This window comes from Cebus imitator, unplaced genomic scaffold (assembly GCF_001604975.1).
Source record: "Cebus imitator isolate Cc_AM_T3 unplaced genomic scaffold, Cebus_imitator-1.0 Scaffold21, whole genome shotgun sequence".
In the NCBI taxonomy this organism is placed as follows: domain Eukaryota; kingdom Metazoa; phylum Chordata; class Mammalia; order Primates; family Cebidae; genus Cebus; species Cebus imitator.
In genome coordinates, this window is record NW_016107336.1 from 2,358,059 (window position 1) to 2,383,219 (window position 25,161).

Here is a 25,161-nt window from a genome sequence, read left to right on the forward strand (position 1 = left end):
AAAAAAAAAAAAAGCCGGGCGTGGTGGTGCATGCCTGTAGTCCCAGCTACTTGGGAGGCTGAGGCAGGAGAATTGCTTGAAATTGGAAAACAGAAGTTGCAGTGAGCTGGGATTGCACCACCACACTCCAGCCTGGCGACAGAGCTAGACTCCATCTAAAAAAAAAGTGTAACTTAGTCTATGTTGTGTTCTTTCTGATTTAGATGTGTCTGCCCATCCTCTTAATTTGAATGCTAAATATGTCCTCATGCTGGCCACTTGATTGCCTGCCCCTCGCCCCCATCACTCTTTTGTCATTCTCGCTCTGTCTCTGTCTGCCTCACGCACTCCAGTCTTCCTGCTGCTTTAATTACACAAAGCATACTCTGTTTAGCTCTCGCTGATTCTTCTATTGAGAAGTCTCTCCCTTCCAGCATCTGTGACTTGATCTCTCTGTACATTTCAGGTTCCCCTTCAAATGCCCCCTTACCCCGGAATGTTCCTTGAACATCCCAGTGAAAAGGCTACCTGCCTCTGTTACTTATTAGTACTTATGAAGTCTGTCTGTCTGCACAGCATTTCTCACTGCCTGACATTGTAGTACTGGAAGAGTGTGTGTGTGTGTGTGTGTGTGTGTGTGTGTGTGTGTGTGTGTGTGTGTGTTCCTGTCTTGCCGCATTTGATTATAAATTCTTTGAGAGGTAAATTTCATTTGTGTTGACTGCTGCTCTGTTCTGGTGCCTGGAATCTCCCAAGTCTGTGTTGTGTGAATGAGCATGCTCAGCAGCTCACCTGCATGCCACCCACGTCTCCCCTGCCCCCTCCCCAGCACTTCTTGTTGTCATGCTGTGGACAGGCCTCTCTCTGTTGGGGGACTGAGAGTCTGCCAACTGGGCCTGCAGATTTCATTTTAGAAATTCTCACACCGTGACACCCTAGGCCCCCAGATGTCAGCTCATCTTATTTTCCCCATAGCCAGAGGGAATTTGTTGGAATTGGGTCAGCCTTGTATTCTTGCTTTCTGAACTACATTCATTGCATCCCTGTTTTGGTACAAGGTATGTTGCTTGGTAGTTGAAATTAAAATTGGGTTTTTAAGTAACAGTTCTAAAAAATTGTCTCTTAATTCTCAATTAATGATTTTCGTACTTTTACTACTATGTTTTGGGTTAGTTTAGTGGGCCTCAGGTATTATTCAGCTTGTACAAGGCCTCATAGCAGAGAAGTTGTCAAATCGGCGTTTGAACTCAGAACTTCCGACTCTAGATCTGTGTGTGTGTGTGTGTGTGTGTGTGTGTGTGCGCGTGTGTGCGTGTGTGTGTGTGTTTAAACCAAAGAAAAGCTGTGAAACCACATATCTCGAGTGTATCTTGTTTTGACAAATATACATACCTGAGTGACCGACACTACAGGGTAGATAGAGTACCTTCCTATCACCCTGAAAAGGCCCCCCCTCCTTCCTTCTCCCTTCTGTACAGTTGACATGTTTTGTATTTAGAGACAGTCTTGCTCTGCTACTCAAGCTGGAGCACCATGTAACCTCAAGATCCTGGCCTCAGTTGATCCACCCTCCTGCTGGCTTTGCTGGCATGAGCCACTTTGCCTGGCCAGTTGACTTATTTAAATGTATGTGCTCGTTTGGAGTTTTTCAACACCACTATCTCTGTTTTTAAGAGCTGTTATGCTTATAGATGGGTGTATGATATTTGCCCAGAATGTGTCAGATGTCTGAGAGTGTCTGTTGGGGGCTGAGAGTGCCTCAAGGCCAGAGGCCCATGTGTGTCCCCTTAGCAGCTCCAGAAGTGGCTTATGTAGGCACAGTGTTTGAATAGGAACCCTGCGATTGGAAAGATGGTGACATTCTTAGAGTCAGACTCTCTCTTAAACTGGCATCATGTTTTTGTTCTGAACTGTTGTGCACGCCTGGAGCAGATGGCTTTGGAGCAGGCTTCGTTCTGATTCTCTTCCATGTCACCTTTCTTGTGTAGCACATTGGCCACCACTGTTGTTAATCTGTGAGTATTCAGAATACTCAGCCTAGCGTGTTAACATGAAAAGTTCTGGAACTAGGGTCCCAGATGTGGCTTTTCCCAGAGGCACTCTGCAGATACCTCCGTAGGTCATGTCTTTTGCTAGTATGGTGTATATTTAGTTAGATTGATTCTTGTGAGGAGCCTATGATCTCCTTGTTGCCCTTGAGGATGCCAAGACTACAGTGCCCGTAGTGGGATAGGATTGCTCCTCGTAGGCCTTAGGGGTTAGAGCTTCAACAGAAGACTTTGTGGGGAGCACATTATAGTCTCTGCAGGCCTTGGAGATGGTGACAGTTTTATTCCATTCTAATTGTAGATTAAATTAACCTCCATGTTAATCTGTACCTTTTTGTTGTTGTTGTTGTTGTTGTTGTTTTCTTATTTTTTGCTTGTGTGATACTAGAACATTTTCCTGCTAAGTCAGGAAACCCGTAGAACTGTTTGACCTTTGAGAAGTTTGGATGGAGTGCCTGCTTTTGAGCGGGGGATGGCAGTTGTGGTGGCCCTGGAAGGATGATTCTGTTGGCATAGATTATTTGGGGAAGCATTGTGGGATTATTTGAGGACTTTTGAGGTAGAGGGAATCCTATTTGTTAAACAATAATTCATCTTATCTGCCTATTGTGACTCCCAGCCATTTTTTATTCTTTTCATGTAATAGAAAGGAAAGACCCTGCAGGGTCGCCAGATAGGGCCACCGATAGCCATAGGTGACTTGTTTGTGAATAGGATTTATTATTTAAAACATTCTTTATTGTAAAGTGATATTGTCCCCTGCTAGAGAAAGACCTCATGTATTTCCAAAATATTAAAATTCTGTGATAGGTATATTTAAGTAGCTTTAATTACTCTCAGATTTACTGTTATGTACTGTGCTTAGGTCCAATTTCCCTCAAATTTAGAGGGCCTTTTACTTAGCTTTTGGAAATAACCTGTTATTACTTGAGCCACATTAAATGTTTAGAGTCCTGTATGGTATATCTTTAAAGCCAGAAGAGTGATTACTAGATATGCTTTTGGGAAATTACCCCACAGTCTGTAAATCCCTTAATTTACAATTTGATTTTTAAGCTCACCTGCTGCCAAATCTCATCTATCCTCCTAGCTTCCTCCATAGGCTTTAATATGCTTCTGTAGAGTCCCAGATTTAGCTTCTTGATAATTTCTTTCCCAAGGATCATAAAAACAGTACAGGTCTATTATTTAAGGAGATATAGGGACGAGGGAAACAGGACCTGTGGGTTGGTTTTTTTTTTTTTTTTTGAGACAGAGTCTCGCTCTGATGCCCAGGCTGAAGTTCAGTGGTGAGATTTAGGCCCACTGCAACCTCCACCTCCCAAGTTCAAGCAGTTCTCCTGCTTTCAGCCTCCAGGCCCCCACTGCCACACCCGGCTACATGAGCTGTTTTATAATCTTGCACCTGTCCATTACGAGAGTATTTACTAGTGACATACCATCCTTGATTATAAACTGGCAAGGCCAAACCTGTACCTTGCCGTTGACATCCAAGGAGTGCTGTCTCTTGTGTTTCAGGGTGACTTATGCCCCACATGCCTTGAGGCCCCGTGGCTTCTCTCCCTACACTCTTCTCTGACCTGTTACTAGTGTTCTTGCATCATTTATGCTTTGGCTCTAATGGCTGGTTCAGCCGTTTCTGTACACAGGTCGTCTTGTGTAACCTGCCCTGCCCTTGTCATCTGGGTAGTCCTTAACTGAGTCTGTATTTCCTTTTTGCAGATAGGTGGATGCCCGGCATGCTTGGTACTGCCTGTCTTGGTGACGGGGAAGGCCGTATGCACTGAGGCTCCCAGGCTAGCTCTGGCGCTCTCCCTTTAGCTTTCCACAGCTCTCAAAGTTATGCTGCCTTCTGATACATGAAGGCGGTCCAAGGCCTCCATTTTGTAATCATTTAATCAACTGTTTTTTAAAGTATTAATTTATTTGTTTTTATTTTTTTCTGTTGCCCAGGATGTAGTGCAGTGACACAATCTTGGCTCCCTGCTCCTTGCGTATGCCACCCCCAGCAATCCTCCCACCTCAGCCTCCTGGCACGTATCACCAAGCCTGGCTGATTTTTAAACGTTTGGGTAGAGATGGGGGTCTCACTGTGCTGCCCAGGCTGGAACAATGTTAATTTTGATAGTCTCCTTCCGTCCTGTGCAACTGGGGTTTTCACGAAAGGACCAATGGTTTTGAATGCATATTTAAAAAACAGCCTCTTGCCTCCTTCTGAAGCAAATTTAGAAGAGTGAATCTTGAGTGGTCTGTTCCCTAGGGGCTCCCCCAGCAGTGTAGTCTCCGCAACGTGACTTTGTTCGTAGTGTCATTTCAAAGGGCCTTCCAGTTAGCTCAGTTGGAAAGTGTTAGAGTTTTAAAGGGTTAGCTGGAAGGCTCTCAGCTGGCACTTTCTGAATCCCTCTGAGGAAAATGTTGGCAAACTCTCCACTCTGCCTGAACTCTTTTTATAAATGGAGAAGCCAGGAGTTAGGAAACCATCATACAAAGTGAGGTCAGACCCTCTGCGGAAACATGTTATTATCCTAGCTAAGACCGTGGACAATTTTATGGTAATGTGATGGTATCAACCCCCTCCCACCCTTTGATGTTTTGATGTTTCAGAGAGCCCTTCAGTTCATCTTCCTGCTACCAAAAATAGAAATGTGTAGTGCAGCAATTTACAGTGTTTCTCTATTTTTAACTGGAGAGCTTTTTTTTTTTTTTTTCCCACGAGATGCACATGGTTTTTAGTTTCCTCCTTTGACAATTTAAATGAAGAAGACAGAGTGTTTTATTCAACAGGTGTCCCACCTTCTAAGGAAAGTGCACTTTTTTCATCCCCCGCCTCCTGCCCTTCTCTGTTTTAGAGAAGAAGTTTCTACAGTAGGGAGGAGGAGCTTGCCATTGATTTCCTGTCATGTTTCTTGCCATCTATCTGACTTGCATTTCAGTCTGATGAGAAACCCAGTGTGAATGCTCCACGGAGCTCGAGAGGTTTCCATGCTCCTTAGTTGTCGAGCCTGTAGCCGCTTCTGCCCAGTCCCCAGAGAAGTCTAGAGATGGGGAAGAACCCAAAAGAGCATGCTGGTGTGGGGTTCTTTCTTTAACCATTCATCCCTGCACACCTGCACTGCCACACACTCAGGTCCATCCAGGATGTCCTTTCTAGCTCTGTCCACATTGTGCAGCCAATGCTTGGTGCTTCTAGACTTCTGGGGTCTCCCTTTATGGAAGAATTCCAAGGGAATAGGTTAAGATTGCCATCAAGTGGCTGTTCTTGGTAGTGGATGTTGACATCCCCGCTGGCCGATTTCTTAGACCCTCTGTCTGTGCGAGGGATTGCCTGTCCTTTTGTGCTGGTAGGGAGTTGTTGACAGAGCTGAGGGCATCTCTGTATTTTAGAGCCTTGAATAAGGCATCTCTGAGAATGCAAGCTAGGTCTTCTCATATGTGCTCTGTAAAACTGAAGGCAGGCTGGGTTGTCCCTGGAATTGTGAATACAGACTATCAGATTTCCTGGAGAGAATGGCTGGGCATCCACCTTCCTGCCAGCTCGGGGCCAGGAGGTCGCAGTCCTTTAGGTCTGCTAGTGGAAACTGTTGAAGGATCACACTGTCATCCCAGTAAGTGTAGCCCAGGGTCCCATCACAGGTTCAAAGAACCATCCAACTTATTACCACCATTCTGTTAGGTTTCTCTTTGTTGTTTTCCAGCTCAGAAAATGGGACACTAATTTTTTTTTTTTTTCTTCAGAGGCGGTATTCTTAGAATTAATGCAGTTGATTTATTTCAGGATCTTAGTGCCTGGAAGAATGTAAACATTTATATGATGATCATTATTGTGGTTGTAGATACATGTTACCCCATGATGTCCTGTTAGTGCTATAGTTTGTCATGAAGTAGGACACCTAAAGAATGATTTTCAAGTTGGTTTGCCCCCTTCCTAGGTTCTGAATGCCAGTGTCTTATAATTAGGCCTCACCCTAGGACTTAGGGAGCTGACTGCTGTGGCTCTGACAGATAGAAGGAAGAAATGCCTCTTCAGTTTTCCCAGCAAGTCATCCTCAGTGCTGTTGGTAAAGCTGCCCTGGAGGCGTAGTAGGTGTTAGTTTGGATAGGAGGGGTACCCCACCCCTATCAGGGCACAGAGTATTGGATTCTGAAGTCTCTCAGGAGCCTTAGCAAGAGCTTCTGGGCTGGCATGTGATATATGATGGAGGCTAGATCTATGTAAGCTGGATCAGGGGGGCAGGGATGCCTGCCACAGACAGAGGGGAGAAAGTAACTATGGAATTGCATCTGATGGGGACAAACTCAAAGTTAGGGTCAACAAAAGAAAATTCTTAAGGCCAATCTATTTTAGGCAGTTTTTTAGAAATGATAAAGGCTGTGTTATGCAATCAGTCACTTTGCAATCTGTCAAGTCATATTAAACCAGAATTCCTGGACTGTAGCCATCTCAAGCAATATTGAATGCATCAAAAATTTGATACGTTGGAATGGGCACTGACATTGGATCGTAATTCTGGTACTACCAGTAACTGGGTGGTTCTGAGCAAATGATGGCTTCCTTCTTACGTAAAACAGAACGCCAGATCTCTCTGTCGTGTTTGGTTTTGTTTCAGTGGCGAGTGGCATTGGGGTGTTGAAGGCCTGCTCCTGCTCTCCCTCCTTTGTGGCTCTGTCAAGCTTTTGGGTCAGGGAAGCATTTGGATGCTTTTGCAGAATTTGAAGGGAAGTGAATGAAAAGTATTCCGGAAGCCATGAATGTGCCCTTCGAAGGCAACTCTCCCTCTCCTTTGGTGTGTGAAGGCACCAATACAGTGATCCCAGAGTGGGGTAGGCGTGTGTGTGTGTGTGTGTGTGTGTGTGTGTGTGTGTGTGTGTAGAGGTGGCAAAATGTCAGTCCACCTCGGCCTAGGTTTTAGTGGCACTTTGTTCACAGTATTAGTTGATGATTACTGTCAAGCTACATTAAGGTGGCCTAAAACCATTTCTTTATTTTTTTTCCTTTGAGACAGTCTTGTTCTGTCGCCAGGCTGGAGTGCAGTGGCAAAATCTCAGCTCACTGCAAACTCCACCTCCAAGGTTCAAATGACTCTTGTCTCAGACTCCAGGTATCTGGGATACAGTCGCCCACCACCACGCCCAGCTAATTTTTGTATTTTTCTTCTAGTAGAGATGAGGTTTCACCATGTTGGCCAGGATGATGTCTATCTCTTGACGTCGTGATCCAACTGCCTCAGCCTCCCAAAGTGCTGGGATTACAGGCATGGGCCACCGCGCCCAGCCCCTAAAACCATCTCTAATAAAAATCACCCTTTGGCATATTTGTTTTATATGAAGTTTCCCCTACAGTTGTTAGTTTTCTGAATAAGCCTGTGGCTCTTTAACACTACCAATATATATTTACCCTTCTCCCCTCCCCTGCAAGCTAGACTGATTACCACCTCGATCCATCTGCTGCTAAATTGAAGGTGATTTGTCAGCCTGCTGCTGCATTTGCCCCCTGAAAAAGGATTCACCTTCTGTCTGCCTTGCCCTGTTTATGGTGTATGGTGGTGAGGAGGGGGTTCTAAGCTTGTAACAGGGCAGCGGAGGGACGAGTGACTGCTGCAGACATGGCAACAGACATGTTGGTCAGCATGATCAGCACTGTAGGTCATTGTTGCCCAGTAGAACTTTGTGTGATGTTGGAAGTGTTCTGTATCTGTGTTGTCCTGTACAGTAGCCACTAGCTGCCTGTGCTGCTTCAACTTTTGGAGCTTAGCTGTTTTTTTGAGACAAGGTCTTACTCTGTGTTGCCCAGGCTGGAGTTCAGTGGTACCATCATCGCTTATTGCAACCTCCACCTCCCAGGCTCAAGCAATTCTCATGCCTCAGCCTCCCCAGTAGTGATTACTGGCACCTACCACGTTGACTGGCTAATTTTTGTATTTTTAGTAGAGACAGAGTTTCACCATCTTGGCCAAGCTGGTCTCAAACTCCTGACCCACCTCAGCCTCCCAAGGTGCGGGGATTATGGGCATGAGCCACCATGCCTGGCTAAGAGACTGAATTTTCATTATTTGATTTAATTTTAGTTGATGTAGACGTGAAAAGCCATGTGTGGTGGATAGAAGCTACCAAGTTAGTGCAGCTGCAGAGATAGCAGAAGCATGAAAAGGTAGTGAAATCCTTCCCTTGTATCCCTATGCTCTGTTGGTTTTTGCTTTTCACCGGAAGTCTTTCTGGGTATTCTTTCAATTATCCTCATGGTATATTATGTAGACAATTCCGATAAAGTTTAAAAAAATGGTATTTTACTCAAATGCCTTTTAGTCAATGTTAGAATGTGTTTGCCCATGGTATCCATGAGAGTATGGTAAACTACAGCCTTGGTCTTCCTTTGTCATTTACCTCCTCTAGCTTTTCCTTTCGCTCCACGTAAATTACGTTGGTATCTCCATCTCATTTCCATCATTGAGTAATTCTCTTGTGATTGACTCTACTTCTGTGCTGTTGACACAGCCAGTTTCCTTGTGATACTGTGAATTTTAAAATTTCCTTTTACCATATTACTAAAGAAAGTCATTTGAATTGTGGAAAAATTCGAGATTTCAGAAAACTGTAAAGATTGCCACTAGAGAGAATACCATAAATGATGTTCCATATTTATCATTGCAGCACTTGGGTTATTTCTGGTCTTCTCTATGATGTATGAAGCTTTTAAGGAAAATGCCAGGAAGAATATACATGAAATTGTTAACAGTGATTATGGGTATATTGGGACTTGGATGATTTCACTGCATAAATAAGAGGAGGATTCTAGGTAGTTTTGACGTTTATTTAAATGTTTAGTAACAGAATTGAAGTTATGTTAGCAGGATATAAAAGGTACATATTTTGAGAAAGATACAAAACTGCTTTAGTTACAGAAAAAAAAATCATCCTCCAAACAAAACCCCTGAAAAAACGGTAAAATTGAAATTAAAAAGGCCTGAGCATCATGTCTGGATTTCTGCGTGTTAAATTGAGTGCTTATAAAATTATGTTTTACCTGAAAATCTGACGATGAGGTCTTCAACTTCCCAGGAATTTCTCATTTTGATGAGTGAGTGCTGAGATATCATAATTAATTGTAAATTGAGTTATTTCTAGTATAAGAATTTCAAACATAAAGAGACGAAGAGTTCTTTGACACATTCGCCTTTCCCAGAGAATGTCAAATGTTAGGTGCATTGTACGTGGCGTGGGGTTTCCCAGGTAAGAGCACCTCAGTCGTAACGAAGCCCTGGCTTGTCTCTGAGACACAGGTAAGTCTTTCAACAGCATAAATGCAGTGTGACGTTGTGAGGGTTATTAAGATGAGCAAGGCCGATCTGGTGGCTCCCACTCATACTCCCAGGACTTCATGAGGCTGAGGTGCCTCGGGAGGATTGATGGAGGCCAGGAGTTCGAGACCAGCCTCGGCAACATGGCGAAACACCATCTCCACAAAAAGTATAAAAAATTAGCTGGTTGCGGTGGCGCACATCTGTAGTCCATCTACTTGGGAGGCTGACGTGGGAGGATTGGTTGAATCGGAAGGGCGAGGCTGTAGTCAACCTAGATCATGCTACTACACTGCAGCCTGGGACACAGAGTGAGACCCTGTCTCAAAACATAAGATGAGCAAGAGTAAATCTTCTTGAAGGAACGTGACAGTTGGGTAAATGCGACCTTGGTACCTTTTGAAATTATATTGGAATGGCATCTGTCAAGTGGAAAGAGAAGCAAGAGCTCTCTAGGCAGAGGAGAGAATAGTCAGAAAAGGGAACAGCACATGCCAAGGCCTTGGAGCTCCAAAGATCAAGAAATGAAGAGAATGTGTCAGCTGCCACACATGCAGGACTCAACCCATCCACCCCAGTGGCTTTATGCAGGAATTCAGAACCAAAGCACTGCTATTCCGTCTACTGCATGGCCCAGGAAACTGATGTAGAATAATTTCTTTTTTTTGAAATGTATATAGGGATAATTTAAGCCAGTCAAAGAAGCTACAAAATAATTAAAACAGGCTATGTTGAAGTTTTTCTTCCATCATTAGTTTGTTGCATTAACCAACAAACTATTAGAAGCAAATCATTGCTTCTGTCACTGGTTTCTTAGTATTAATTTCTAGAAATTACTGAATTACAGACTTGTTAGCCTTCGTTTCCAAGTTGCTCCTTTGAAAGGCTTTTTTAATGATCACGTTAGCAACGTATGAGACTATTCTGTCAGAGGCAGAACCTTGAAAGTGTGATTACTCACTCTTCAGTTCTGAGCTATCAGCCTTTTGTTTCACTGGTTTGTTTTTTTGAGACAGAGTCTTGCTGCGTTGCCAGGCTGGAGTGCAAGTGGCGCGATCTGGTCTCACTGCAACCTCGAGCTCCCGGGTTCAATGACGACTCCAATTCCCCTGCCTCAGCCTCCTGAGTAGCTGGGACTACAGATGCTCGCCACCATGCCTGGCTAACTTTTTATACTTTTAGTAGAGGCGGGGTTTCCCCACGTTGGCCAGGATGGTCTTGATTTCCTGACTTAGTGATCACCCCACCTTGGCCTCCCTAAGTGCTGGGATTACAAGCATGAGCCATCACGTCTGGCCTCAGTGCTTTTAATATGCAGTTTTCCTTTCTTCACTATTCCTAAGGAGGTAAAACAGCTTTTTCAAGATGCTGGTTCAGTTTCACTTTATACATTACTTTTGAGTAATGTTTTCAACATATTCTGAAAAAAGTTGATCATCTTGTTTGACTTGGCATCCTTTCTGTGTTCACCTTAACTGAATTTCCTTCAAATATGTTAAGTACCTATTTGGTTCTTTTTCTAACCAAAAAGCTAACAATATATATTGAACCAAAATTTGAGTAAATTATTACTATAGAAGTTTATGAATGTGTGTACGTAGCCCTGTATGTTTACAGTATAGCACAAACCCTTTTACTTGTGTAGTTAATGCCCCCCAACACCAGTGTTGTCCTGATTTCCATTTAACAGGCGAGGAAACGGAGGCAGAGAGAAGTCTTAATGATTTTTCTTAAGATGACAGCTTGATGAGGAGCGGAACCAGGCTGTGTGTGCTGTGTATGATCCATTAATGTTTTTAGTGTAAGGTGCTTATCAAATAAGTCAGTATTTTTTAACTTACAAAATTCATGTAGAAGCTGAGTACGGTGACTCACGCCTGTAATCTCAGCACTTTGGGAGGCTGAGGCGGGCAGATCAAGAGGTCAGGAGTTCAATACCAGGCTGGCCAAGATGGTGAAATCCCATCTCTATCAAAAATAGAAGAATTACCTGGGAGTGGTGACGGGCGCCTGTAATCCCAGCTACTTGGGAGGCTGAGGCAGGAGAATTGCTTGAACCCAGTAGGCAGAGGTTGCAGTGAGCCGAGATTGCGCCGCTGCACACCAGCCTGGGCAACAGAGCGAGACTCCATCTCAAAAAATAAAAAACAAAACAAAAATTCATGTTGAATACAGTACTGTTCCCTTATCCACGGGTATTACATTTCAAGACGCTCAGTGGATGCCTGAAACTGTCGATATTACCAAGCTCTATATAGACTGTGTTTTTTTCCTATACCTACATACTGTACGGTGCAGATTGTTCATGTCCTGGGCAGGATAGCTCATGGTTTGATTATGCTACACAAAATGGTGTGTAATTTAAAACTTATGAGTTGTTTATTTTGGGGATTTTTAAATTGAATATTCTCAGTCTTTGGTTGACAATGGCTGACTGAAACCTTGGAAATCTAAACCGCCGAGAAGGAGCGTTACAGTGTTGTCTTTTTTGATAGCTTCCGAATTTCAACAACTACATTAATTGTAGCATTAACAACCCAGTTAGTTTCATGAGTTTTCTTACCGTCACCCAGTCCGGATCACCCTACTGTGTTCTTGTAATTATTGGTATTATTGTATAATTGTACGGTGTGGCCTGGTCGTCATGTTGGCTGTCAGGCCAGCCGCATGTATTACACAGTTCAGCACCATTGGTGCTTCAGGAATTACCAAGCCTTCTTGGAAAGTGTTCAGGCCAGACTCTGTGTGTACCTAATTCTGGTTGGTATAGTACCAGTGTATTAACTTTTATTTAAATAAAATTCCAACAAGTAATATTCTTATATACCGCTGCCGTTGAGTGTCCACACTTTAATGATGTTTTTGAAAGTCAAATATTAGCACAGGAGATCACCTTTCTGCATTGACTTTTATCACAACCTACCTGATAATGGTCAGTTCTACGTAATTTCATCCAAATAACACAAGTATCATTACAAATACATGGCTAATGCTAGGTGACCATTAAAATTCTAGATTATATAAAATTCTCTGGCACCATAACGTCGTACTCTATTCTGTCACATGTGCTAATCCATACCACCCTACGTCTCCTTTGTGATTAGTAGTTTTGGGGAAATTATTATTAATTGCATAGTAGCAAAATACCAAGGCACCATCTTGGGTATGCAGTTATTTGTACTGGCAGCAAGAAATTGAAGAGCATTTGGAGGGAGATCATGTATTGATTATAAGGAGCCTACTTGATGTACTAGAGCTCTAAGCCTTACCTTTCGCTCAATGAGATTATTCCAGCTCTCGGTATAGGCCAACTTTCCTGATTGGTTGGTTACATGAATAAAACAAGGCCTTATGCACTTAAGGCAACCAACAGGTTTTTAAATTAACCCAACGAAGAGGCTGTATTTGATAGGCAAATTTGATTGAGATGTAGAAATGACTTACTCCCCTCAGTTTTACCCTAGATTGAGGTTTGCTTAATTCATATATTTTTGAAATGCTAAGTGCATCTAGTGGGCTTCTTCGGATTGGCCTAAGTTTGTAGGAATGACTTGGTTGTGGAGGTGGGTAGATTCTTTATTGTGGAGCCCTTAGAAGCAAAATATGTCCTTAGCTAGCCTCTGGTTGAGGTGATAATTAGGTGGATGGCAGCCATGAGCTTGGCTGGCTGCATAGAATTTCTGTGAATATGAGATCCCTTCTGAAAATTCTGACTTCTTCCTGAATGAGTTCTAGTAGAGTTCCTTGTTCTCTGGTGCATGTTAATAGAGGGCTTTAAACGTTGTGAGATTACAGTGATAACATCACGGGTGCAAAATCAAAAGGTGACACCTGCTTTGGAAACTAATCTGCCATTCAACTTGTAAATGAACATTCGCATATCCAAGGATTTCTACCAATTCCACTCCTAAATATCTAAGAGAAACTCTAGTACATGATTTCCAGGAGACTCTGAGAGGAATTACAACATGGTTCATGATAGCAACAAATCAGAAGCACCTTAGGTGCCCTTGGACATTAGAATCACAGTGGAATATCCGCCATTCATCGGTTGTGTAGTATTACAAATACTCCATTGTATAATAATGAAAATGGATAGGCAAGAGATACAAGCACGGTCATGGATAGATCTTAGTAAGTTGATGTTAAGTTGGAAAAAAACCCAAGTCCTATTGTAACTTGTGTTGTAAAGTTTATAATCTGATGCAGTGAAACGCAAATGCTATTTATGTATGTTATGATGTAAAAAAGTTAGCACATAGGCAGTGCTTTAGGTTATGTTTGGGTAGTTGGGTTTGGCTGGGGGTTCAGAGATGCTCTTCATATTATTAAAAATTGGACTCTTAGGCCTGGTGTGATTGGTCATACCTGTAATCCTAGCACTTTCAGAGGCCAAGGCAGGTGGATCATTTGAGGTCAGGAGTTCAATACGAGCCTTGCCAACATGGGGAAACCCCGTTTCTCCTAAAAGTGGGGGAAAAAAAAAAAGAAAAAAGAAATTACCTGAGTATGGTGGCACACTCCTGTAATCCCAGCTGAGGCTGAGGCAGGAGAAACGCTTGGACCTGGGATGCGGAGGTTGCAGTGAGCCCAGGTTGCGTCATTGTACTCAGCCTGTGCGACAGAGTGAGCCTCTGGGGGGAAAGAAAAAGAAAAAAAGGACTGATTATTCAGAGGATTTAGGGCTTGCTCTGATATTTCACTACTGAAACTTAGATGGTGGTGATTTCATCATACTGATGAAATGGAACAAAGACAAAGTCTTCCCTGGTCTTTGTGCCCTCCCCTCTTTCTTGTATTTAAATATTGCAAGTTGTGTTGTTAGCCCTAAACTGAACCTGTTTCTTGGTGTTATTCTTGGTCTTTCAGAGGATGCTGTGAGTCTAATATGGTAGTTTACATGTATCTTCTTTAGCAGAGGACCAAACTTTCATCTAAACAGTCTAAAATATATGGATATTCACAACCGACAGTTTTGTGAAGTCTCCTTCCTGGCCAAACAGACAGAGGCCAGAGTGGAGTCACAGGACTGACTTGCATATACTGTATTTTATGGAATATTTCCCGCATGATCAGGAAGTAATGGTAACAGCCTTTTCTTTTTTCTTAAAATTTAAATACCTGTTTCTCTTTAGTTGACTAGAAGAGGTGCAAGCAGTGGAGATGGGAAACGGGCAGATAGTGTTTATTACCGCTGATGCCTGCGTGCGTGCACTCTCCGTGTTTGAGTGACGGAATGCAGGTGTTTAGGAAAACCACTAATCATAATGATTCTGAAACTTCATTTCTGGCCAGCTGTGTATGTCTTGGGGTTTCTACTTTTCTTACTAACCTTGCTGAGAATTAGCATACATCAGAATATCTGCCTCATGGCCTCCTTTCCAGTTCTCTAATTGGGTGCTGTTGATCATTGAAGGAGCCAAAAGATATGTCCCAATAGAAGGAAGAGGAAAAAAGCCAAATAGTCATCCCCTGAATGTCCTTTAATTGACTCTGTATGACTTATGCTGCAGCGGGGATGCATGCCAAACGCTTGCTCACTGTTACCAGGAACACGAGGCACTGGAGAGCACTAAGTAAGGATCTGCTCGGGACGCGCACCCTCGGAACAATTGGGGAGCTACTCTTTTCTACCCTCTGTGTTCTCTAGGGAATTGTATATTGAGGTTAGCCCACCGCTTCTTTCCCAGTGCCGCAGGATTCTCAGATGGCCTCCTGTCTGCTGAGCCATAGGAGCTAGGTCTGTAATCTTAAGAGCCAGACTTGTTTTTAGTCACAGTTTCAGCATCTATTAAGTGGGAGAATTGTAGTGGAGCATCTGTGAGCCACTATGTATAATTCTGCTTTTAAAATGGTGGATACCAGCTAGTCCCTAAGGAAGACCACCATCTACCTCCCTGGGAGATTATATTATATATAGAGAGAGAGTGTGTGTGTGTGTGTGTGTGTGTGTGTGTGTGTGTGTTTATGTTTATATATTTTTTTATGTAAAAAGTTCTGGCATGTACATGAGCTTTAATGATTTAGGAAACAAGAGTTGGCCATTGTGGAGAGAATTCCAAATGGGCCTTAAGTGGTTGATAGCCTGGGTGACTTCACTCCTGAGCAAAGTTGACATCTACCTCCAGTGTAAATAAGTTACTGTGTGAAGTGTTAGAATCCAGAAGGGCCTCATTAGATGGTTCAACAACTAGGAAACAACACACTGAAAGTATTAGTAAGGCATGTTTCCAGTTTCTTTAGATGCATCTGAGGAAAACGTTCAGTGCCATGTGAGCTTGGCCACCATCTTCCTCCCCTTGGAAGGGCATGACAGAAGCGTGGGGTAGTGTTGAGAGCATATGTTATGGACATTATCATTGCCAGTTGAAGTTCAAAGGCTTCAAGAGAATTGACTTTAAAAATCAAAAAGCTATGACATATGAAAGGAGATGTGTACTCCAGTTGTCTGAGGCCAGGGAGCTGGCCAGCCCTCAGTTGGACTCCTGCCTTTTTCACCCCTCCCAGCAGCTGCCAGGCCACAGAGCCGGTTCTGTGAAAGATCCTTAAGAAACAATGAGAGAAAACAGCTTCTGTTTGATTAGATTAGATCAATTTATGTGCCTTGAGGAGGGGCCTGTGCAGGGCAGGGGGAGGGGTGCCCCCATGTTGTTGGTGGGGGCAGTCGTGGCTCATGTGGTCACTTCGTATGTAATGAGGCTCGGTTGAAGCTGGAATCCGAGGAAGGGGGAGGGCAGGCTGGAGGAGGAGCATGTGGAAAGAGATTTCTGCAGTCTGTCTGGAGAGCTGCCCAGGTTTCCCAGCCAAAAAAACAAATAAAAATAAATAAAAGGCAAGTGCTGAATGACACAGATTATGATATTAAAAAGGGATGCCATTGAAACTGTGCCTTGGAGCCTGCTGTCCTTGGGGGTGGGGTGTGCTTGGCAGTGGGGTGGGGGCATCTGACCAGCTGGGGACACAAAAGTGTGCAGAATTAAACTGTGAATGTCCCCCTCCCCCCCATATGTCAGAAATTCTATACTTCAGATTTGTCTGCATTGCAGGTTGGGGAAATGGCTGGATGAAAAGCTAGTGGCTCTTTTCCTTTCTCTTATTTTAATTTATCGGGGTGGGGGGAGCCAGCTGGAGACCCCTCCTCTTCGGTGTTCGATTCCCTCCCATGCACATAAATAACCTTCTCTCCTGGCTGCCTCCCCTCCCCCTCGGCCCCATTGCTGTTCTGGCTGTCCTATTGCCGCGCGGAATCTGCACTGCCGCTTGCTTATTACGTACAGGGGAGGATTGTTGACAAGTGCTCCGGAGCCTGCCTCACTGCGCTCTTCCTCCCTCCCTCCCTCTGTCCTTCTTCCTCTCTGTCTCTGCAATGATCCGGCTCTGAGGATGGCTGCTCCACGGGTCTGTCAGGTGCAGTTTTTGATGGCTTATCTTGAGGAACCTGGGATAGAAGGTCTGTTCCTATAAATAAAAGAAAAACCAAATAGCTCTAGATTTGTTTCAGGCTGGTATGGCTTTTGTTGGAGAAATAGGCCTTTGTGGGTTTCCCTGCTGGGGTCCTGATTAAATCCATTGTGGATGGCAAGGTGCTATATATATATATATATATGAGAGACTATGTAAAAAGTGTTGCGATTTGCTTAATATTAATATTCTTTTATGTTTGATATCCTCTCTAGGGGCAATGGTGGCTCCTGCAAAGGCACTGTGGAAATTTACAAGAGAGAATTAATGTCTCTCTTAAAGCATTAAGCTCTGTTGACCATTTTGGCCAAATCTGCAGTTTCAGTCAGGCTCGTAGGAATTTAGACATTTCTCCTCAGGCTGACTGCCATCCAGCTATAGCTCGTCCCTTTTATTTTATTACCAATTTATTTGATCATTTCCCAGCATTTAAGAATAAATGTTTGATTAAAGTTAATTAGTTCATCCTCACCCTAGCTCTGGTTTTCTTTATAAACAGCATGTTTGCTTTCATTTCCATGAATCCTTTCATTTTCTGCCTCCATCTTCTTTCCTTGAACGACGCAGGAAACTGAGGCATGCAAATATTGATCCTGAGTCCTGAAGTGATTCTGGGTTCAGACCTAAAAGCTTTAAAGTTGGAGTGCTCTTGAATCTTCTTCCGAATTTCGTGCATTAATTCAGGTCTACGTTACTGTCTGTAAACACAGATGGATTTGAGGAACCTTCAGTGTTTGGTGCCTCAAATCTTTGCAGATTCCATGGCCACATTCCTCTAGTGCTGCTTTCTGTACTGCTTCCATTCATTATATTTCACTAGTGGGAACAAAGCTGCTCTGGGAGGCAGTAGGCCTTTCTGAATTTATTTGTTGTCAGCAGCTTATTTTTGTTTGTATTTTTCCTTTGAATGGACTACTTAATCCTCTCTGAATATATCCATCTGAAAGGTGGGAGGGCCGTTGATTTGTTGATATGTGAGTGAGGTAATAAGGAAACTGGGCAACCACTGTCCCTCCCAGTCATGGAACAAACAAAACAGAACTTAGGACTTTCAAGAGATTGCTGAGTGAAGGCATCCCAGAGAGGTTTCAGGGCAGAAGGTGTGGTTGTTTATCTGCAAATTAAGGTGTCAAGACACAAAGTTTGTGGAGCTTTGCCCATGTATCATTGCAGATTAGTACACAAACCAGTAACTTTATGCTGCTGGTCGATTGAGTTAAAGCAGCAGCTTTGCCTGCCTTTGGAGAGCCTTGCTAAAATTGGATAGCTGGTTTCTTTTGGCATCTTATATTTATTTGTGGGGTAAATAAAGATGATAGGAAACTTTAGAGACCTCTAAATACCTACACAGGCTGTAATTACTTGAAGGTAGAAGAATATCATTAGCTGTTTGTGAAACTTGCTGTGTACATGGACATCTACCTTGAGGAGTGCAAATTCTTTGAGATGAGAAATCAAATTTGGGCCTGTCAGTTTATCTGAACCCAAGGCTTTCAACATGATGGGCTGATTTATCGGTCTTAAAAAATTCTCAAACAAAATGCCCTTGTGTTTACGTCTCCTTCCTGTGACCGAGTTCCCTTGCTCTGCAGTGATGCCATTGTTCTGCCGCTCATATACATCAGCCTAAACCCACTGTTGGCTTGAGTCAGTTTTCTTCTGTAGGCAGCTTTTGACCTTGGTGGTGGTCCGTTCTTCTATAAGCTGATAGAAGCTTGACTTGTGTATCCTAGGGGATTCCAGTGATTTATATTTTGGTGGGTATTTGTAACTAGGTTGTCTGGTGGGTGTGTGTGTGACTCAGTTGTCAGTGTAAATGAAAAGGGCGTTGAGATGGAGTGTGGACCCAGAAGAGTTATGGCCTACGATAGAGTAGTCATGGGATTGGGCACAGAACTAGAACTTCTCCCTGTAGAGCATCGTGGGTATTTAGAATTCAGTCATTGTTATTAATTCAGGTACTGTACTTGTTCTGATGCTTATGAAGGTTGTATTAAGGTTGAGGAAGCAGTGAACAGGGGAAGAGAGTAGGTAGGATGATCTCTTGCCCCAAAGAAGTAAAGGGAGTTGTACCAGAATGAGCAGAATGTTGTGTTCACGGTGGTGATCATCTGAGTTTAAATAGCTTCTGGGCTGGTTGGGAAATCTTTCCTGAAGATTGTGGCTCTTTGTTTTTATGAGAGGTTTTGTGTTGAATAAAGTTAAACTGTCAGCCTTATTGTCTATTTTTATTTATTTTTGTTGGAGCCTCTCAGTGAGCAGTGTTTTCTCTGCCCCTGGGGTTGTTGCTTAGGATGTGCTAAGGGGAATCTTTTGTCTTTTGGTGGTTCTCGCTCATTTAGGGTCTAGACAGCCAGAAGAGGGCCCATTCTAGTACTAGCTGTGTTCTGCTTACCTCTTCCTCTGAGGAAATAGGAGGTGTCTGCTGGCCTTGTTCCTTTGTAGCCTGAGGCATTTATTGCCTTCTGGGGTCCAGGGTCCCATCTTCCTCAAAGGTGGTCATTTACTTGGCTCCAAAATAGGAAAAAAGGGATAGTCAGAAATTTGCCTTATCTACCTAGTGGCCCAACCTTTCCATGTTAATAATGACCACTGTGTTAGGTCTTTGTCTAACACTTTCTTAAAAAATCGTGCATGCAAAAGAGGTTTAGATTGCTGAAGGTGTGTTGTGGAGATGGATTCTAGTGGTGGTGAAGGAGGTCTTGTGAGATCGTTGATTTACAAATCAATATTTACATCTGTTTTCACAGGGGTTAAATTGAACAAAAATATGTCCCCCGTGTCCTCCTCTTCATCCTCCCCATCCTTGTCTCCAAATCTCGAAATTACTTTAAGGGGTGATGGATGGGGGTGCTTTTGGATTGTCTCTTCTTGACCGGAATGGGAAATCTCCATAGCTGATTTGACAGTACACAAAGGGGAGCTCTGGTCGGCTCAGGGGCTGGTATCATGAGGGAAAGGGATAATTATTCTCCATAAGACGAGGTATGAAACCACTTTCATTTGCACCTCGTTTACCACAAATGTGCCACCGACATCCTGCCTCATGACCAGCATTTGTTCCTGGGCCCGCCAGTGTGTTGATCTCGTGAGCATGTCAGTGGACAAGCCTGTGCTGAGCTCTGCAGACCCTGTGCCCTGCTCTTCCCTGTCCCTGGAGCTCTGTGCTTCATTGGAAGCTCCACATGCTGACCTGCATGTGTACAGTTGTTGGGCAAACTCCCATGTTCACACTGGCCATGCCAAGCAGGCCCAAAGCCAAATCTGCCCTGGCATCAGAATGCCTACCCTGCTTAAAAAGCAGGCAGTCCATTTTTTTTTTTTCCCTCTTTGCAAAACCTGAGTGAACATAGGTTTTATTTTTCACTATCAATGGCAGCAAACCATGCATTCTGATGACCTCAGAGAGGGCCCTACCTCAGCCATGTGGCGGCTTTTATAATTTTTCTATCAACTGCAGACACACACACACACACACGGAGAAATTGCTGCTGAAAATGAAAGCTCTCTTTGGATGCTTGACTGTTTGATATGTAACGTGATAACCTTGTCTCAGTGACAGGGTGACAGACGGCATTGGCTCTATAATACAGAATTACCTTTTGTGCATCTTTTCTACAACAAAGCCAAATACATTGACTCACCCCTAATATGCTAATGACTTTAGTGTGCTCCAGATGTTTTAGAAGCCCTGGAACAGCCTCAAAGCCCTCCTTGTTTTTCCTTTCCTTTTAACCCTTCTTTTGGCATTGCTTTTGTGTAATAGAGGTCTGAGCTTTTCCTTTGGTTTTTCTATTGTCGTGTATGTGTGGCTAATGAGAGAGGACCTGTAAAACTTCTTTGTGTCTAACCCATCATAAAATGATACAGACTGCATGCTCTAGTCCTTTTTTTTTTTTTTTTTTTTTNTTTTTTTTTTTTTTTTTTTTTTTTTTTAAGATATTAGAAAAGAGCTGTCTTTTCTCTGTACGTTTGTGTCCCGAAATCTGTCGTTCTTCATCAGTTGCTTTCAAAGTTCCTTCAGCTAAAGGAACCTGTGGCCTAATTTGTATTTCAGTTTTCCCAACACCCTTCATATAAGGCAAAAGGGAGATGGCAATACACTAGTATCTCCAGTTTCCAAGAACAACAGGAATTCCTATTCCATTTTGCCGCTGCTGTTCGAGATTCAGAAATAAGTGAGTTTTGTTGTATTGTTTTATGTGGCCTTTTTGTTTCTTGCTAATTTGGGAGATGGGGTGAAAAGCTCCCGAATGGCAGAGCTGCTGATGGCAGGGTTCTGTTGTGTTCGATTTCTTTAGAGTTCTCAGCTGCACAAATGGACACTGCCTTGTGGCTAAACAGTCTTGGATCCCAGACGCGCTTCTCCCATCAGCTGATGGTGACTAGCTGAGGTTGCAGGCACGGTAACCAAGCCGCTTTTGCTGCAGTGATTTAGAATTTTCAGCTCATATTTATTGCTTTTGTGAAAGACAATAGACATGGTTTAATTTAAGTTCAACCTACTGAATATTAATAGAGGAGAACAAATGCTAATGAAATAGACTGAATCTTTGGGCCATCCATTTAATTTCCTCTGTTTAACCTCCTCTTCCCAACAAAGGTTTGTGTTTGTTGGGGTGGGGGAGGGGTTTGGAAAAATAAAAACGGTTTGAGTATGTGAAGGAGGGGATGCCATTTCATTAGTTCTCGTTGACTAAAAATAATAATTTTAACAATTGATGGCAGGGCTTTGTTAGGGGAAAGAAAAGGCAGCACATTAGCTTGGCTAATGTTATAATAATGGCTCTCTTGCCCTGTGGCATCATGTTGCGTCTTGCTGACCTGGCCCTCCTGGATTGGGTAAGCTGCATGATTGGGCTTAAAGCATTCAAAATGAAATGGGGTAGCCAGTACAGTGGAGATTGGCTGGGGGGTGTCAAAGAAAAAGCCCAGGTTTATGCAATCATGTTGGCTGTCTAAATATAAATAAATGTAAATGTTTTCTGGGCTGATATATACAGAATGGAAGTACTCAAATTGAAAAAGTTGATCACGTGCAAAACAATGACAGTTTTGTGCCTTCGTAAGGGCCAGTAAAAATTATGGTCCTGGCCGGGCGCGGTGGCTCACAACTGTAATCCCAACCCTTTGGGAGCCCGAGGTGGGTAGATCACGAGGTCAAGAGATTGAGAGCATCCTGGCCAACATGGTGAAACTCCATCTCTACTAAAAATACAAAATTAGCCAGGCATGGTGGCCAGGCATGGTGGCTCACGACTGTAATCCCAGCACTTTGGGAGGCCCAGGCAAGTGCATCACCGGAGGTTAGGGGTTTGAGACCAGCCTGGCCAACGTGGTGAAACTCCAACTCTACTAAAAATACAAAAATTAGCCAGGCATGGTGGCCAGGCATGGTGGCTCACGACTGTAATCTCAGCACTTGGGGAGGCCGAGGCAAGTGGATCACCTGAGGTTAGGGGTTTGAGACCACCCTGTCCAACGTGGTAAAACGCCATCTCTACGAAAAACATGAAATTAGCTGGGCATGGTGGCACACACTTGTAGTCCCAGCTACTTGGGAGGATGCGGCAGGAGAATTGCTTGAACCCTGGAGGCAGAGGTTGCAGTGAGCGAAGGCCTTGCCACTGCACTCCAGTCTGGCAACAGAGTGAGACTGTCTCAAAAACAAAACCCTAAAACCTATGGTCCTTTAAGTTGTATAACAGGCAGTTTCTTATGTATGGGCCCCATTTTATGAATCTGGAATGTGAATGTGATTCAGGACAACTCGTGTCCCCTCTAGTTCAGGTACTGATTGCAGTCCTCAGAATGGTAGAAAACTTGGAGTTCTCTGAAGATTGAGTTTGATGAGGGCCTGGAACCGTGCGTGGAGTCAGTACTTTCATTTCTTTTTTGCGAGTCATGCCTTATCCGAGTAGCTTTATCTGTTTTGATTTGCAGGGTGGGAAGACAGTTCGGGAGAACATTACGTGTCACTTTATGTTTATACTTATTAAGACATGCACATTTTTTTTCATCCTGTTAAATTTTTGAGCCTGTATTTGTCATGTTGGCTGATTTTTGTAAGTTTGTGACAATTTTGGCAAGCAAGCACCTTTTTTCCCCACAAAATTACTGATAAAAGGTGCACGAGGCCATGTGTGGTTTTTCATGCCTGTAATTCCAGCACTTTGGGAGGTCCAGATGGGAGGTGATTGCTTGAACCCAGGAGTTTGAGACCAGCCTTGGCAACATAAGAGGACCCCATCTCTAAAACAAAGAAAAAGATTAGTGGGGTGTGGTGGTGCACACCTGTAATCCAAGCAAGTTGGGAGGCTGACACAGAAGGACTGCCTGAGCCTTGGAGGCTGAGGCTGTTGTGAGCATGTCACTGCACTCTAGCATGGTGACAGAGCAAGACCTTGTCTCAAAAAGGTCCCCAGAGCAGCCAAAGTAGCACTATTGTCATCTGGGAATGTGTTAGAACCAGGGACCCTTGGGGAGTTTATTTGCATGCATGCTCAAGTATGAGAACCACCTCTCTTACAGTCACCCAGATTCTTTTTGTCAGGAGGACAGAAGCAAAGCTGTCACTCAAAAGCTTAACTTTCTTACATTGGTCCACTGTGAAATCATTTGTTGAGTCATTCTTTCACACATTCACTTCTTTCTCATTCAGCTCATACCCCAGCTGCTGTTATGTACCAAAGGGTAGAGGAGCCTTTCCCAGTCTTCCTGAGCTGCTCGTAGTCCTTGTTGAGTTCCTTTTTTGCTCCAAATGGAGCTCTTCCTCCTTGCCCTCTGACTCCATCACCACTTCCTGTTTTTAGGCTTACTGCAAATCCCAATTTTCTTGTTCTTGTTTTGGTAATGCAAGCTTGGCGGCCGGCTCCATTGACTGATTTACTATCCTCTCTTTTACTGTATTTTCTTCACGTACTACTGAGTGATACATATGTCTGTGTTTGTCTGTCTCTCTTAATTTTAGATTTTGATTAGCCTGTATCCCTATTGGCCTGGCATATGTATAATATTTAAGTAAGTGAATGGGTAAATTCAGAATTGATTCCTTTTTTCTCCATTATTATACCCACCTTACACTATGGAAAAAAGGAAACTTGAAAAAAGGCCAGGTGCGGTGACTCCTGCCTGTAATCTCAGCACTTTGGGAAGCCAAGGTCAGTGGATCGCTGGAGCCCAGGAGTTTGAGGCCACCCTGGGCAACATGGCGATCAACCCCATTTCTACAAAAAATATATGCTGAGCATGGTGGCATGTGTCTGTGGTGCCAGTCATGTGTCTGTGGTCCTGGTCGAGGCAGGAGGATTTGTTGGGCCCAGGAGGTCAAGGCTACAGTACGCCGTGATCACACCACTCACTCCAGCCTAGGCAACGGAGTGAGACCCTCCTGTCTCAAAAGCAAGAAACAAAATTAGAACTCAACAGAGATGATGTGTGTTTACGATGTGCATCCTTTTTTTTTCCTTTTAAATTTCACATCTGGTTCTTTAGCCAGCATTTTTATTTTCAGGTTTTTATCCTTTTTCTGGGTGGTAATTTATCCATCTTCTCTTTATCCTAATAAGAAATATTAAGTTCCTTGGCCAACTCTAATCTGTACCCTAATTGGGTGGGGGAGGGGATCCCCCACTCCCATAGTGACACTACTAATGTGCTCCAACTTAGTGCTGATCAGTAAAGATACTATTTAAACTATAAATATAATTTTAGCTTCTGCAGTCACACTCAAAAGGAGTAGGTGAAATTAATGTTAATATATTTGATTTAACAAATTCCAAAATATTTCCACAATTAATCAATATAACATTATCAATGACATATGACATTCTGAGTTTAAATTCCAATTAAGTAAAATTAAAATTTATTTCCTTCTCCTCAATAGCCATATTTCAGATGCTCAGTAGCTGCATATGACTAGTGGCTTCTGTAACGGATAACATGGCTTCAGTCTCTGAAACACTGGCTATGCTTTTATCCTTGGATTGTTAGATTTCCATACAGTTGTCTCCTTTTGGCCTCACAGTACAAACTCCCAGCATTTTTTGTTTGTTTGTTTTTGTTTTTATTTTGAGACAGAGTTTCACTCTTGTTGCCGAGGCTGGAGTGCAGTGGTGTGATCTTGGCTCACTGCAGCCTCCGCCTCCCGAGTTCAAGTGATTCTCCTGCCTCAGCTTCCTGAGTAGCTGGGATTACAGGCATGTGCCACCACGCCCAGGTAATTTTGTATTTTACTAGAGAAGTGGTTTATCCACGTTGGTAGACTGGTCTCAAACGCCCGACCTCAGATGATCTGCCTGCCTCGGCCTCCCAAAGCACAGGGATTACAGGCATGAGCCACTGCGCCTGGCCTCTTTGGTTTTTTTTTTTTATTTTTT

General features: G+C 43.4%; 1 protein-coding gene across 5 annotated transcripts in view; it reads left to right on the top strand.

Moving 5' to 3' along the window:
• The window catches only part of JARID2 (jumonji and AT-rich interaction domain containing 2), a 281,140-nt gene that overhangs the window by 138,896 nt on the left and 117,083 nt on the right, over positions 1–25,161 (top strand). The window contains exon 2 of one of the 5 annotated variants that reach the window (XM_017521305.2): positions 20,841–20,961. The exons of 2 other annotated variants lie outside the window; for them this stretch is intronic. In XM_017521305.2, coding sequence (XP_017376794.2) covers positions 20,841–20,961 — 121 coding nt within the window. Of the gene's footprint in view, positions 1–16,351; positions 16,773–20,840; positions 20,962–25,161 lie in introns of those variants that run through there. 2 more of the 5 variants (XM_017521296.2, XM_037736009.1) reach the window with 2 other exon arrangements.